The 14,472-nt window shown below is 39.5% G+C and overlaps 2 protein-coding genes across 3 annotated transcripts in view; one reads left to right on the top strand and one right to left on the bottom strand.

The window, feature by feature from the left end:
* Positions 1–6,429, top strand: part of eml5 (EMAP like 5) — a 48,313-nt gene extending 41,884 nt beyond the window's left edge. For both annotated transcript variants that reach the window (XM_088355265.1, XM_088355264.1), the window contains 10 exons: positions 501–709; positions 897–1,054; positions 1,125–1,239; positions 1,310–1,498; positions 2,928–3,100; positions 3,235–3,397; positions 3,458–3,561; positions 3,623–3,776; positions 5,853–5,953; positions 6,025–6,429. In XM_088355265.1, the coding sequence (XP_088211391.1) occupies positions 501–709; positions 897–1,054; positions 1,125–1,239; positions 1,310–1,498; positions 2,928–3,100; positions 3,235–3,397; positions 3,458–3,561; positions 3,623–3,776; positions 5,853–5,953; positions 6,025–6,061 (1,403 nt within the window). In that variant the 3' untranslated portion in view covers positions 6,062–6,429. The remainder of the gene's footprint in view (positions 1–500; positions 710–896; positions 1,055–1,124; positions 1,240–1,309; positions 1,499–2,927; positions 3,101–3,234; positions 3,398–3,457; positions 3,562–3,622; positions 3,777–5,852; positions 5,954–6,024) is intronic.
* Positions 6,430–10,695: 4,266 nt separating this feature from the next.
* On the bottom strand, positions 10,696–12,837 carry isca2 (iron-sulfur cluster assembly 2). Its single transcript, XM_088354337.1, has 4 exons — positions 12,730–12,837; positions 12,386–12,548; positions 12,173–12,288; positions 10,696–11,050 (listed from the first exon to the last, which is right to left on the bottom strand). Exons 1-4 carry the CDS (start codon positions 12,783–12,785, stop codon positions 10,876–10,878), a joined length of 510 nt encoding a protein of 169 aa, XP_088210463.1. The 5' UTR covers positions 12,786–12,837; the 3' UTR covers positions 10,696–10,875.
* Positions 12,838–14,472: the final 1,635 nt, after the last annotated feature.

Raw genomic sequence — 14,472 nt, 5'->3', positions numbered from 1 at the left:
TAATGGATGGATTTCTATTATAACATGGATCAGGGCCCGGCGTTTCCAGGCTTGGAGTTGCTGGGCTTGGTGTTGCTGTATTGCGTTCTACTTGAAAGAGGTTGTTAGGGCCTTGGTTCGTTGAAATAGTGCCGGAAGCCTCTAGGCAGTACACTAAAGCAGATGTTTATCGATTTTGTTGATATTTATTAGGGGTGCCTTGACACCAAATTAGCAAAAGACACTCCCTAAAGTACTTAAATTTTCAAAAAAGTCGGTTCAGCCATTTCTAAGCCTTTAACTCACATAAGAACACACACACATGTACGGAAATCGGGATTGATATAAAAGTCAAGATTGATTTTGATTTGATTTCATTTTAACCATTGTGTGGGGAAAAGGGAGAGGTTCTGATTGTCTTATTGTGTCGGTATACTGAAGGATTTTATACAGCAGTTTGAGTGGCAATTCATTGGCTGATAAGTGCTTTACAAATAAATATGATTTGATTTGTCTCTTAGGTGCCAAGGTGGCCTGTCGGGCCGGTCACACACAGAGGATTTTTGTGGCCGAGTTCCGTCCGGACTCGGACACTCATTTCGTCTCCGTGGGGATAAAGCATGTGCGGTTCTGGACACTGGCGGGCCGAGCTTTGCTCAGCAAGAAAGGAGTGCTGAGCTCCATAGAGGACGCCCGCATGCAGACAATGTTGTCTGTCGCATTTGGAGCGGTGAGTGCATTCAGCCTTTTGTCAAACAGCATGACATCTGCTTGCTGTTAATCTAAGGATGTTTCTTTGTTTTATAATGCTGCTTTTGCTCCATTGTTTTTGGGATGAAATGCTGCGGAACAGTTTGTGCATTGCTTGCCCCGCTCTCTTAGAACACTAGATTAGCGCGGATTTGTTTTCTTTTCAGAATAACTTGACGTTTACAGGTACCATAAGTGGGGATGTGTGTGTGTGGAAAGATCACATTCTAATAAGGATAGTGGCCAAAGCTCACACGGGGCCCGTGTTCACCATGTACACGACGTTGAGAGATGGCCTCATTGTCACAGGAGGCAAGGAAAGGCCGTAAGTGAGACACACTTATTGAGTAATTTATCTTTATGCGATGGGTTTATTTCCATGTTTGCTTCTGTAGGTCAAAGGAAGGAGGAGCTCTCAAGCTATGGGATCAGGAGTTGAAACGCTGCCGAGCATTTCGATTAGAAACTGGACAGGTTATTGACTGCGTGCGTTCTGTATGCAGAGGAAAGGTAGCAATGAAGACCAACATCCTTGATTATGTAATTCAGGAAAAAAAATCTCTGTTTTCTCTCATATCAGGGCAAAATCCTGGTCGGAACCAGGAACGCAGAGATCATCGAGGTCGGCGAAAAGAATGCAGCATGTAACATCTTAGTCAATGGTCACATGGACGGTCCCATTTGGGGTTTGGGGGCGCATCCGACTAGAGATGTGTTCCTGTCCGCGGCGGAAGATGGAACGATTCGACTTTGGGACATTCCGGAAAAGGTCAGTCTCATCTTATCTTTGGCCGGTAGGGATTAAAGGAAATTAAAAGGAGTTTCTGGAGTCTCTTGATAAAGGACACTTACGTCACACAACAATGATAGAGTATGATAGTAAATTGATGGGAATGATGGAGAAAGGTACCAAAATTGTTTAGATAATAGGTTGCTTCTAAGTCTTTCCTTCAAGCTGTAATCTCTTTTTTCTTTTCGGGTGATTTGTTCATTTTGTTACGTGATGTTCGGGAAATTGAATCAAATTTGTCTGGCCAAGTTTGAAGGTAAACGTTTTAAGACATTAAAGTAGGGCTTTATCGATGATAATTTCCTGAATCAATTAGATTTTCGTATTTTTTTTTATTCCGTTACAAATTTGATTATTATAGGAGTTGTTTTTCAATAACGTGATAAAATAAAAATGTTTTGAATTAGCAATAAACCTACTTCCTGACACCTACTCAGAAATTGAACATTGACTTATATAGCTGTCAAATGAATAAGGTTAATTCTGTAAATGCAGTAGCTCGTCAAATTAGTTATTTCTATGCAGATTTGTGTGTTTTAATTGTATTAAATGTCTATCCTCATAATTGTATGGAAATAATTTTAAATATTGATTAAAAAAATGTGAATTTTTCATAAGGTGCAACAAATAAGAAAGGTAAAAAGACAATTCAAAATGTATGTGAACACATTAAATAAATTAAAGAGATACAAAAATGTATGTGTATAAAATTACATTTCCCAAACATTTATTGGAACTTACATATTAAGATAATCAATTTATAGTCAAAGGAATCAATATAAGATTTTTTTTAAATTATGGAATCAATGAAAATGTTTTGCTTAAAGGGACATTGTATATTATAAACGCCTCCTAGTGGTCAAAAAAAAAATCAGTCGTGAAATTTGGATTTGAATAATAAGCAAGTGTACATAGACTATCATAGAAACATGTATTTTTTTACAATACTTGTATGCCAAGAAATTTGTATTCATTTTACATAACAAGATGCTTACTTAGAGAGAGCTGGCATGATTGTCTGCTGCTACGGGTACCCCCAAAAACCTTGTGAAAGGAAAATTTGGAGAAATATTTTGGTCACTTTGAGTCTCCTACGTTTTTATCCTTCCTGCTTTTAGCACTCATTTTTTGTTGCAGTACACAACATAGGGACATGTAGAGGGAAGTATTACAGTGTTCCTGGCTATAGAAAAAATACTTAAAGTATCAGAACTAAATTTTTTGTGTTTTAGCTAAAAAGTCAAGTCAAGTCAAGTCATTTTTATTTGTATAGCCCTAAATCACGAAGAGAAAAAGCTGAAAAATTTAGCTGTTTGTCTGGTCATATCAAAAAGGACAAAAGTGGTCAGTTCTGTTTTTAAAACCATAACGATTGATTGTAACTGTGCTTTTACTTCTGTGCCAACAGAAAATGCTAAATAAGGTGAACTTGGGTCACCCAGCGTGCACCATCAGTTATAGCCCTGAGGGGGACATGGTGGCCATCGGCATGAAAAATGGCGAGTTCATTATCCTCTTGGTGGCGTCTCTTAAAATCTGGGGCAAGAAAAGGGACCGCCGCTCATCTATTCAGGATATTAGGTGAGAATTGTGGAAAATAAAAGGTTGTAATGGTGAGTCAGTTCTCAGTGAGGATTCTGTTTAGAATGTGCTCAAAAAATAAATACCGGTACCAAACATGTTACGCTGCAAAACTAACCAAAAATATCTTCTAGGTTCAGTCCGAATTCCCGCTACCTGGCTGTGGGCTCTTGCGAAAGCGCCCTCGACTTCTACGACCTGTCGCTCGGGCAGCAGCTTAACCGCATCAACTCTTGCCGGGACATCCCAAGTTTTGTAATGCAGATGGACTTCTCCGCGGACAGTATGCACATCCAGGTACGGCGCACCCCAGGTGTCCTGTTCCCATTTTAACCAGTTTGGGCTTTTTTTATTCAGGTGTCCACTGGCGCTTACAAGCGTCTTGTGTATGAGGTTCCGTCAGGGAAGCAGGTCACGGAGCAGGCCCAGATCGACAGGATTACCTGGGCCACCTGGACCAGGTCAGAAAAGACACAGAATATTTAATCCGCCGGGAATTTGCTGAGTTGTCTCTTTGTCCAGCGTCCTTGGGGACGAGGTAATCGGCATCTGGTCGCGGAACACAGATAAGGCAGATGTCACCTGCGCCTGCGTGTCCCACTCAGGCCTTAATATAGTCACAGGCGATGACTTTGGAATGGTCAAGCTCTTTGACTTTCCTTGTCCAGACAAGTTCGTAAGTACCACAAGAGCATATGTGGCCCGCTGATGATTTTTCACTGGCCCGCAACACATAAGAAAAGATTTTCTTACTTCTTAAAAAGGTTTCACACTTTACCTTTTTGAGGGAACTCGAGACCCATTAGAAGTGAATCATTTGCGTCGTTTAAGGTGTCATTAAAAAGTAGAACATTTTTTAAGAATTTTCAAAGAACCCTAATAATCTTTTTCCCACCGCGCTTATCTGCTTTTATTTTACTCATAGCAAAGCTGTTCAGGGCGGATCACATTAGTTAGGAAGGGGGAATAGGGGGCAGTGCTGGAGAGTGACGTTGAATTAATCCCTGTGGGTTTTTTGTTTCTGTTTGTTAGTGAACCATGAAAATGGTAAAAATAAAAAAGGGCTTCTTTAGGTAAAGTTCAAACGCCAACCCAAAGCAGATAATGTCATGATTACTGATGTGAAGCACCTGTGCCCGCTCATTTGGCGCCAACCGCCGTGGGTTCTGATTGGCTCCCTGTCACTATTCAAACCCTGTCCTGTCAATCCCCTGTTGTCAGACCGTCTGCGAACCTAACACTACGCAAGCCTTTTTCGACCCTGACTCCCACATGTGTTTTGCTACTGTCTGTCCCCTGGCTTTTGATACTGACCACGTCTACTCTCCTGTCTCGGCTATCGACCTGTTTTTCCGTCCTTGACAACACCATCGCTTGCTATGGAAGATCCACTTAAGTGTTCCGATCACTGAGCGACTGGGCTCCCGCGCCTAGCGAACACCGTATCGTGGGCGCAGCCCTTCCTTTTACCTTAAACAAAACTTGACAAATTTAACGCAATTGGGTCCTGTTTCCGTTCCGGTCCTGACAGATAAAGATGAAAAAATTATTTATTTCAAAGCATTACTTACTTACTTGAGCGCGCATCATAGATGAGTTGGCTGAGGCTGCAATGATGACACAAACCAGGAGATGGCGGCAGCCTGTAAAAAGGTTTTAAATTCCGTACATCTTCAATAACCGTCAATTGCAGTGAATATGAAATTATGCACATTAAATATTTTTTTAAATAACCTTACTTTTGGATTAAATTTATAAAATTCCAAACAAACTTTAAACGATTTAAATACAAGACATAAAAAACAGGTTCTTCAATTCAAAATAGTTTTGGGATAAGTCAGAGGAAAATGTTATACACATGTTCTTCCTCTTACTTTCAAGGAAAAAAATTCACGGTTGTGCACCCTATTTGAGTCATAGTGCTTTTTCAAAAAGGTGTATCCCCTTTGTTGGCTTTTTTGCACTTTTTTCGATTTAAATAGCAGCAGCGATACTTTAAAATTTGGGATGTTAGATACTGATACTATACTGTACTAGCAATACCAAAACCAGGTACCACACCTATTTACATAAAAGTTTCTTTCCACGGCAGAAAAAAAAACATTACTTTTTAAATAAATACCTTTGAATCTTAATATTATCCTTCTAGTTTCTAGTTCCAGGCTCTTAAACAGTCCTCTAGAGTGCAGCCAATACTGATATCAACCACCATTCCAAGTGCCAATATCTTAAAGATACAGTGTGTGTTATTTAGCATCCCCTAGTGGTAAAAAAACGTTAACTATTAAAGAGACACAATATTGATATAAATATTAAACAAAATGCATGAACAATCTAGAAACTTGCATTTATTTCATATATAATGAGCCACACCTAAATGGGTGCTGACCTTAATGTCCCTTTTCTTGCTGCTACGGGTACCCCAACAAAACAAAAACCTTGGAAAATGCTTGGCAAAAAAAAAGAAGAAGAAATTGAGTCCCCGTAGTTTGATATTTTACTTGTGCTTTTTAGCACTCGTTTTCAGTTGCACTACACAATACAGCGACATCTACTGGTCAAATAATACACACAGTCCCCTTAAGAAATGCTGGTAGGAGCACCGATACATGGTATCAATACTCACTCATAGTTAAAACTAAAATGGTTTATAAATGTTGTATTTAAGTATATTTTACTCGTGTTTTGTGTTTACCTAGAAATCGCATTTCACATTTTAAACGAATGGAACTGAAAATCATTTTCATTTCAGGCAAAACATAAACGCTTCTTGGGCCATTCAGCACACTTGACAAACGTCCGCATCACCTACGGGGACCACTTTGTAGTGAGCGCTGGTGGAGACGACAGAAGGTATGACTTCAAATCGCATCAAAACTCTCATCTAAACGGTCAAATTTGTCTCGGGTACTTCTTTTTTCCAGCCTTTTCGTGTGGAGGTGCGTCCACGCCCCCCACTGAAGGTCGCATCCTGAGCACTTCGCTTGTCGCCTGCCGGCGTGTCTTTCCAGTCAAGCGTAAAGGATACATTTAAAAGAGCAGGAGGAGGCCTCGGAGACCCCACACGAGGAAATAAGTGCTACGCTGATTTACTGCCTCAAAACTTGCATGCAAACGTGCACATCGTGGTGTGAATTGTGAACAAAGGTGGCGTGCATCCAGACATAATCGCATCATTTTTGGGAAAGAAAATGTTCGTTTTATATGTTTATATCAAATTAAGGCAGCGAATGCAACCACCAGGCAATGGATCATTCGAACACACACACACACAAAAGTGTTATATGGATAAAGGAAATATAGAAATAAATAAAAAGTTTGGAGATTCAGATTGAAGAAGAAGAACCTTCAACTTAAAAAGTCTACACACCCTTATTTAGATGAGAGGTTTTAACTGGGTCAGACCCTGTCCGTCGTGGTGAAGAGGGAGCTGAGCCGAAAGGCAAAGCTCTCGATCTACCGGTCGATCTACGCTCCTACCCTCACCTATGGTCATGAACTGTGGGTTATGACCGAAAGAACACAATCCTGGATACAAGTGGCTGAAATGAGTTTCCTCCGCAGGATGTCGGGGTTATTCCTTAGAGATAAGGTGAGAAGCTCAGTCATCCGGGCGGGACTCTGTGTAGAGCCACTGCTCCTCCGCATTGAGAGGAGCCAGTTGAGGTGGCTCGGGCATCTGATAAGGATGCCTCCTGGACGCCTCCCTCGGGAGGTGTTCCGGGCATGTCCCACCGGCTGGCGACCCAGGACATGCTGGAGAGACTATGTCTCTAGGCTGGCCTGGGAACGCCTCGGGATCCCGTCGGGTGAGCTGGAGGAGGTGACTGGGGATAGGGACGTCTGGGCTTCCCTTTTAAGGCTGCTGCCCCCTGACCCGACCCCGGATAAGCGGAAGACAATGGATGGATGGATGGATGGTTTTAACTGGGAAAAATGGGCCAAGACATGGTGTATATTTCTCTTAGTTAATGTGAAAATAATTGTGAAAAGTTCCACATGTCAGTGATATCACAAATCATGAAAACAAAAATTGGACTACTGTACATTATTCCGACTTGAAGTGGGTTATCTAGGGCAGGGGTGACCAACCTGGTCCTCGAGAGCCCCATGTCCTGCATGATTTTGGAGTTTCTCTGCTCCAATAGAGTTGATTCCAACGACCTGGAGCATTATAAGGCGCTAAACAGAGCTTGCTAACAAGCTGAAAATTCGCATCACCTGAGTTGGAGAAGAGAAACCACCAAAACGTGCAGGACATGCAGCTTTCGAGGACTGGGTTGGCCACCCCTTAGGTAGGGTATTTTAAACTGGCCATGGTAACGTTTAAGTAATCTAATACATGTTTAAAATATATATTGTTTACGTCTATTGCATACATTCCAACTTTTTGACATTGAAAAGCAGTAGATTTGATCAGGCACTATGCGCAGAACCCAACCCGTCTCCAGAATATATACAAAACAAAAACATGTGGAGATCTGATGCAATTGTTTATTCACGCACTTCAAAAATAAAGCAGCCGTTAGACTAAAATACTAGTCTCGATGCAAACATTTTTTTGCTTAAACTTGAAAAAGCGCTAGATTAATATATTTTTAATCGGTTGGTGTTTTTAAAGGGAAAAAAGCGGTCGTCTAACAAGATAATGTCGGTTAGTGTGCTATTGCAGTCTATGCCACTGGAATTGAGGTTCACTTTGACTTCCATAGCCATCAATGGCATTGAATGTTTTTAGATGATAAATGATTAAGTAGGAATGCCATTTCGTCAGTGTATGATATTAGAAACAGTTTTTAAATTTAAATTTTGTAATATTTTTCCAGGATGCCTCCAATTAGTAAAAAAAAAAAGTTCATTCAAAAAAATCACAATTACTTTGAACAATAAGCAAAAATACATGATAAAAATATCATTTAATTGTGTATTTTTTAAAATACTCATAGGTCAGGAAATTCTTATCTGCTTTACATATCCATAAGACTTACCTAGAGGGTGCTGACATGAATGTTCTTCATCTTGCTGCTAAGGGTGCCCTGGAAAACCAAAAACCTTGTGAAAGGCTGTGCAAAAAATTGAGGAGAAAAATTGTGCAGTTTGGTCACTTTGAGTCTTCGTAGATTGTATTCTTCCTTGTGCTTTGTAGCTCTACACAACATAGGGACATCTAGTGGTCAATTATTGGGTTGAACTAGTTGGACACCGACCATTTAAACAAGGGTGTTTAAACGTTTTACAGCTCGCTGTAAAAGCCTAATTAAGCAGTTCTTTTGAAAATGTAGATTAATTGCTACAAACAAATATAATTATCACTCACATGGTCCAGCCAAAATGAAGTTGGTTCCACTAAAAAGCTGAGATGAGTACGTAAAAACCTTTTGCAAAGACAGCCAATTGAAAGGAGGATTTATATTTGTGGGATGACTTATTCCCGTCCCACAATTGAAGGCCTATTGTTTACTGACAATGCCATTAAAAAAGATATACTTGTAGCAAACTCAATTAGCCTTAACGTAAGTGTTATGAGTTTCGTATTTTCAATTTTGGATCACATGCTCATTTGTAAATACGTGTTTTTCTTTCGGTGGTTCTCTTAAATCGTGTGGCCTTCCTCCTGAATGTAACATCCACTGTTATGTTCTGGATGTCAGCATGCCAAAGCAGACTATGCACTGTACACCCGACCCAGTCACTGTGTCCCCCCCTGACGGTTCATTTTTGTGCTTGTATTGTGGTGGTGGTCCTCGTTGAATGGTAAATCCCACTCATAAATCGTTCAATGAGTGCAGACGTGTTCATGTTTATTTATGGGTGTGCATGGAAGACGATCTGTCTAGAACAGTGGTCGGCAACCTTTTCTGTACAGACCGGTTCAATGTCTGACAATATTTCTACTATTTTACACCAATAATAAGGATAATAATAATAATAAGGATAACAAAAATTGTGTAAACATACATTATTATTAAAAGCATCGTGGAAAGAGGAGTTCACGTGGCTTGTGGCAGACAACGCAACGCAAACATTGCATGAATGAAGATGATTAAATACAGGTACCTACTGATGGCAGAAGGAAAACAGGGATGTCATATACATGCAATGAATGTTATAAGTAGATTTATAAGAAACTTAATTTTAAAGTGTTGTTCTGTTCTTTAATACTCTTTAATAATCCTTAATACTTTCCGACAATGTTTTTTTTTTTTACGATTAGTCGTCTTATTGTGTTTCAAGTTGTGAAAAATGAGGCAGGCAACTTTTTGGTCCTGGTATCCGATTAACATTTTTTCATGAGTTTCAGACACTGGTACGAGTGCAAGAATTACGTATCAAATATGGACATTTATAATGGACCATGCAAAAAATTAAGTTAGTGTTTCCCTGTGAAAATAGTAATGGGATAACTTCTAGCAACTGGAAATGTAAGAAACATATGCCGTCAGGAAGGTTTGTCTCCAAAAAATGTACGCATGTATCGTTCAGATCCACAAATATATTCACGATTTACTCAAAATCTAAAAATCAAATGTCTTGATAAACGCACATACAAGATTATATTTTTTTAAATGATTTTATTACTTTTCTCTCTGTGGGACCCAGTACCCACTTACCCATGGCCAGGTACAGGTCTGTGGCCCGAGGTTGCCTACCACTGATCTAGAACACCCTCTCAACCTTTCCCTGGGAAAAAATAGCTGTAACTTTGATGTTCCAATGCACCCTGAAAAAAATGTCACTCACTTTACAGTGCGCTGCTACAATGTATAATCGTCATGAATATGAAGGGTGTAAATTAACGTTTTGTGTACCGGTAATTGGACTTATTACTTAAATGGAATGTTTTATCTTAAAGGTAAAAAAAAGTGCAGAATTTTGCTTCTCAAACGATACATATACATAAATATATAAATATATACAGTATATACAAAAACATATTTTGGTTTATACCAGTGTAAAAATCATTTGTAGATATTCTTTTTGTATATTTTTGTGAGATGTTTCTTAAAGTCCATTTTAATAAGTAAAAAAAGAAGAAGGGTTTCAAACCTGTGAGTGTATGATGTTATGTGTGCAAAAAGAAAACTTTTAACCAATGTGATCAAACTATTGGTGCTCAATTATTAAATAATAATTAAAAAAATCGGACTCTCCTTTTGTCTTATTAAAGGATGGGGGAACGTTTTGAATCAAAGGCCGCATTGGGTTAAGACATTGGCAAAAGGGCCGAGATTTTATGTTGTGTTTACCGATGCAGGTTCGAGTTTATTACCTCACAATACATGCATGTGGGAAAAACATCATGTAGACTTACCAGTTTTTCTCACATCCTTTGATACAATACAGCTAGCTTGGATTTTTTTAAATGAAATTTGATGAATATTTTGATAAATAAGAAAAATATAGCCAGCAATGGGAATGTTTGGAATACAGGGGACAAGAATGCCACCAAATCAAAATATTTTCATTAGCATTACTTTCTCTTGTTTTTTACTATGTTATACATCATGAAAATTTTTTAAAATGATCATTATTGGGTGGGCGACAACATCAGTCAAGTCATTTTCATCAAGAGACACATTAAACTACTACAGTAGTAAAATGGACATTTTATTTTCAAGCGCATAAATATAATTTTGTTTCACAGTACATGAAAAACAAATACATGCTTTTGATAAATCTGTTACAAAGCTGATGATGGTGATGTTTTAAACAGTGCATAATGTGTCAACATATAGGGGAAAAAAACATTTTTTTAACTGAAACCAACCTTTCAATCAAAGTTTGACAGAAAAGGAGGCACCACATGAGCATCCGTGATCTGCTCTGGGATTTTGGAGCACCTGGAATGACGCTCGGATGAGTTCTTGACTGAAATCCACCGTGGCTCCTTTTACAAACTCTAAACTATCCTGGTCCACTACAATGCCCACTCCGTCTTGCTCGAACACTCTACGGGCACAGAAATGTGGAAAGGATGTACTTGAAGAGAAAATCCAGTGACATGTTAAGGCAGGGGTCTGGAACCTTTATGACTCAAAGAGCCACAAAGGCAAAATATTTGGATTTTTTTTTTCCCTTTGAGAACTACACCAAATATTTTAGGACAAGTCAACAAAAACACCAAAAGCACTTTCCAGACAAAATTGAATTATTCAGCCCATTGTACTGAATCACATTTAATGATTTGATTGAATCTATAAAAAAATGATAATGACAGCGCCTGTCAAGAAATAAACCACTTTAAATTTGTCTCCCTACCGTAGTTACTTAAGACTGTTAATTTTGACCGGCATTTCCCCCCCGTAAATGTTGGTTTCAAAACAAGGTGTGAGCAGAGACCTTCTTTAAAAATGTCACCAAATACTGAACACAAGAAATATCCGGATGTATTTACCTTCAGTTATATGACGTGACACAGCTGTAAGCTTGGGAATCGGGTGGTCATTAAACAACCCTCATTCTGTTTATAGATGCAAATATTTCCAATTTTGAAACTAAAAATTGATCTTAAGACACCTCATACATGTTGATCATTGATTATTTTTCCATTATTTGCGCTTGAAATAAAATATTGAGGAAAGGGCAGAAGGCACTTGTCACACTTGCATATGTGTTCTGATGCATCTAAGAGACATGGAATCAATTCCGATGACATTCTTCCTTATCAGTCTTAAAGGTAAAGAATAACTAGAGAGCTCCTACTGCTAGTGGAAACATGAGTTTACGCTCCCTGCCTAAACGTGTTAAAATAGTGAAATGTATCTCCAAGCCAGATCTACTCATCAAAAAAGCCATCCCTGGCGGAGGCCAGAGAGACCGCTCACAGAATCATATTGCTCTGGTGGGTACTTGGCTGGCGTTTTGGGGTGTATACAGTTTGTTCTGTGGGTTTTCATCATAAAGTGTCTCAACAGTGAGCATACATTTTTAAACAAGCTCCCATTTTATGGATTCCATTGAGACGTAAAGTCGAAACGGGATATTTTGGTTTGTCACCATGACTGTAAACAGTAGTTGGAACATCGGCCTATATATTCACGGTCCCCTGTGTGAAAGCATGGCATACAGTACCTGTCATCTTCATTTGCATTTGAATCAAATGAAAACTTGTACTGGAAGCCGGAGCATCCTCCTCCTTCCACGCGGATTCTCAGGTACTCTCCCTTCTCTGTAATCTCGCCAAGTCTCTGAATTTTAAAAAAAGCAATTTAAATGAGGTGTGCAACGATAGCTTCTAAAGTCGTTGTCATGGTAACTACGGACATTTGTTATCGTACAATATACCTTAACACAGGACTCCGTGAGGTAGACGTTTTCATCTAACTGTGACCCCTGCTGGCTCGCCGCATCACTGAACGGTCTTAGACTCACAGCAGGGAGGAGACGAGGGCTACGAAGAGCTCGATGAACTTGTCTCGCCGCAATGTTACCGGCAAAATTGGAAACCCTGCAAAACATTACCGCTAGTTGACGTTCTGTGCGATCTTGTGTGTCAACGACACGAGCTCATGCGATTGGGAATCGGCACAAAACGTTCAATCGTTTAAACTCTGCATGTTTTTATATTCGGAATTAAAGGAAAATATACGGCATAGTGTCATCGAGATAGAGCGAAATAATAGTTTTACCTGGCAAGGTTTAATGACTTTGCCGCAGATAGCATTGCTTGTCCCACTAGTGACATCTTCCATAACAAACGACACCGGAAGTACCGCCCCTAGTAGGGGGGAGAAGGCTATTGGCCCACACCCGTGTCATTCATTGCTGAGTTCATGAAAGTTCGACTTCGGATGAGTCCAACCCTCAAAGGTCGGGGGAGACCTCGTACTTTGTTTTGTTGTATCTTTCGTTGATTCTTCTTTCATCATTTTTTATTTCTCATTTCCTTTTTTCTTAGTTTTCTTATTTTCTTTTGTCGGGTTCACTTGTAAAGACATTTTGTAATTATTTCCAAAGACGGAGACAGACACACAAATTTTAAGGGGGAAAGTCTCAAAGGGCTGTACAGAGCACAACAACAACAAAAAGTAACGAGTAAAATATAACATCAGCTATAAAAAGTATTTTCAGAGGAACGGAAATATTTTAAGCAAATTTAAACTTGTTTTACATGGAATCCAAATGCCAAATATGTTTATACAAATGATATTAATATAGTAATGTAAAGGGCAGCACAATGAAGCAGTGGTTAGCGTGTGCATGGCACAGTTTTGAGGTAATGGGTTCAAATCCAGCTACCAGCCTTCCTGTGTGGAGTTTGCATGTTCTCACCGTGTTTGCGTGGGTTTACTCCGTGCACTCCGGTTTCCTATTTATTTTTCTATTTCCCATTTTATTTTCCAGGATACATCAACCAGGAACTACAGTGTAAATTTCGGATCTCTCTAAGGAACAAAAGGAGCATGTTCTTCGTTTTTGGTTTGCAAAAATGAACAGAAAAAAGCACAGGTAAATGCATTCTCAAATTTGCGTAAACGCAAAGAAAAGGGCTGCACAGACCACAGATTATTGCAAACCAAAGACACCATCCCCTGATCTAAAACCTACATGAGGGCAAGGAAAAACCTCAAGATGAGGAAAATGAAGAAACCTAGAGAACGGGCCTCACAAGTGGTAATCCCCCTTCCAGGATGACCATGGTGCCATATATATTGCATTAACAAACAATAAAATAAAATAAAAAAGTAATTCAAGTATAATATAAAATAAAAGTATAAAAAAAAAGGCTGCAGGGCAGCTTAGTGGTTAGCACGTCCTTGGCACAGTTCTGAGGCCATGGGTTAAAATCCAGCTACCTGCCTTCTTGTGTGGAGTTTGCATGTTCTCCCCATGCTTGCGTGGGTTTCCTCTGGGCACTCCGGTTTCCTCCCACATTCCAAAAACATGCATGTTAGGTTAACTGGCTGGTCTGAATTGTCCCTAGGTATGAATGAATAAGCGAATTGTCTGCCCCTGTGTCCCCGGTTCAGGGTGTCCCCTGCCCACTGCCCGAAGACAGCTGAGATGAGCTCCAGCACCCCTTGCGACCCTACTGAGGATAAGCGGTGCAGATAATGGATGGATGGATGCATTGCAGTGTAAAAAAACAAACAAACAAGAGCTAGATAGCTAGCTAAAATCGTAAAAAAAGATGAAATGTTAGCTCGGTAGCATGCAAAAAATATATATAAAAAGCTTGGTAGATAGCTTGCTAAATAGCTCAAATGTGCGAAGATAGCTAGCAACAAAGTTAGAAATAAAAAGTAGCCGGATAGTTAGCTAAAAAGCATGCACATTTTTGCTCATTGGCTTTATAAAACATCAATTGAAGGGATTGAAGTTTTTGTACCACTAGGAGGCACTAACTATTACACAAGGTCCCTTTAAAGACT

The sequence above is a fragment of the Urocampus carinirostris genome, chromosome 15 (assembly GCF_059441175.1).
Source record: "Urocampus carinirostris isolate Australia breed hairy pipefish chromosome 15, RoL_Ucar_1.0, whole genome shotgun sequence".
Lineage (NCBI taxonomy): Eukaryota > Metazoa > Chordata > Actinopteri > Syngnathiformes > Syngnathidae > Urocampus > Urocampus carinirostris.
Note: the sequence above shows the minus strand (reverse complement) of the source record. Positions and strands in the feature narration are given on the sequence as shown.

Bases quoted from the DNA above. Each gene is read 5' to 3' on its own strand.
- isca2 (XM_088354337.1), bottom strand. From the start codon at position 12,785: ATGTCACTAGTGGGACAAGCAATGCTATCTGCGGCAAAGTCATTAAAC. The intron at 12,549-12,729 runs GTAAAACTATTA...AATGTTTTGCAG, and splicing joins AAGTCATTAAACCTTGCCAG to GGTTTCCAATTTTGCCGGTA. The intron at 11,051-12,172 runs GTACTGTATGCC...CTGTGCCCGTAG, and splicing joins AATGCAAATGAAGATGACAG to AGTGTTCGAGCAAGACGGAG.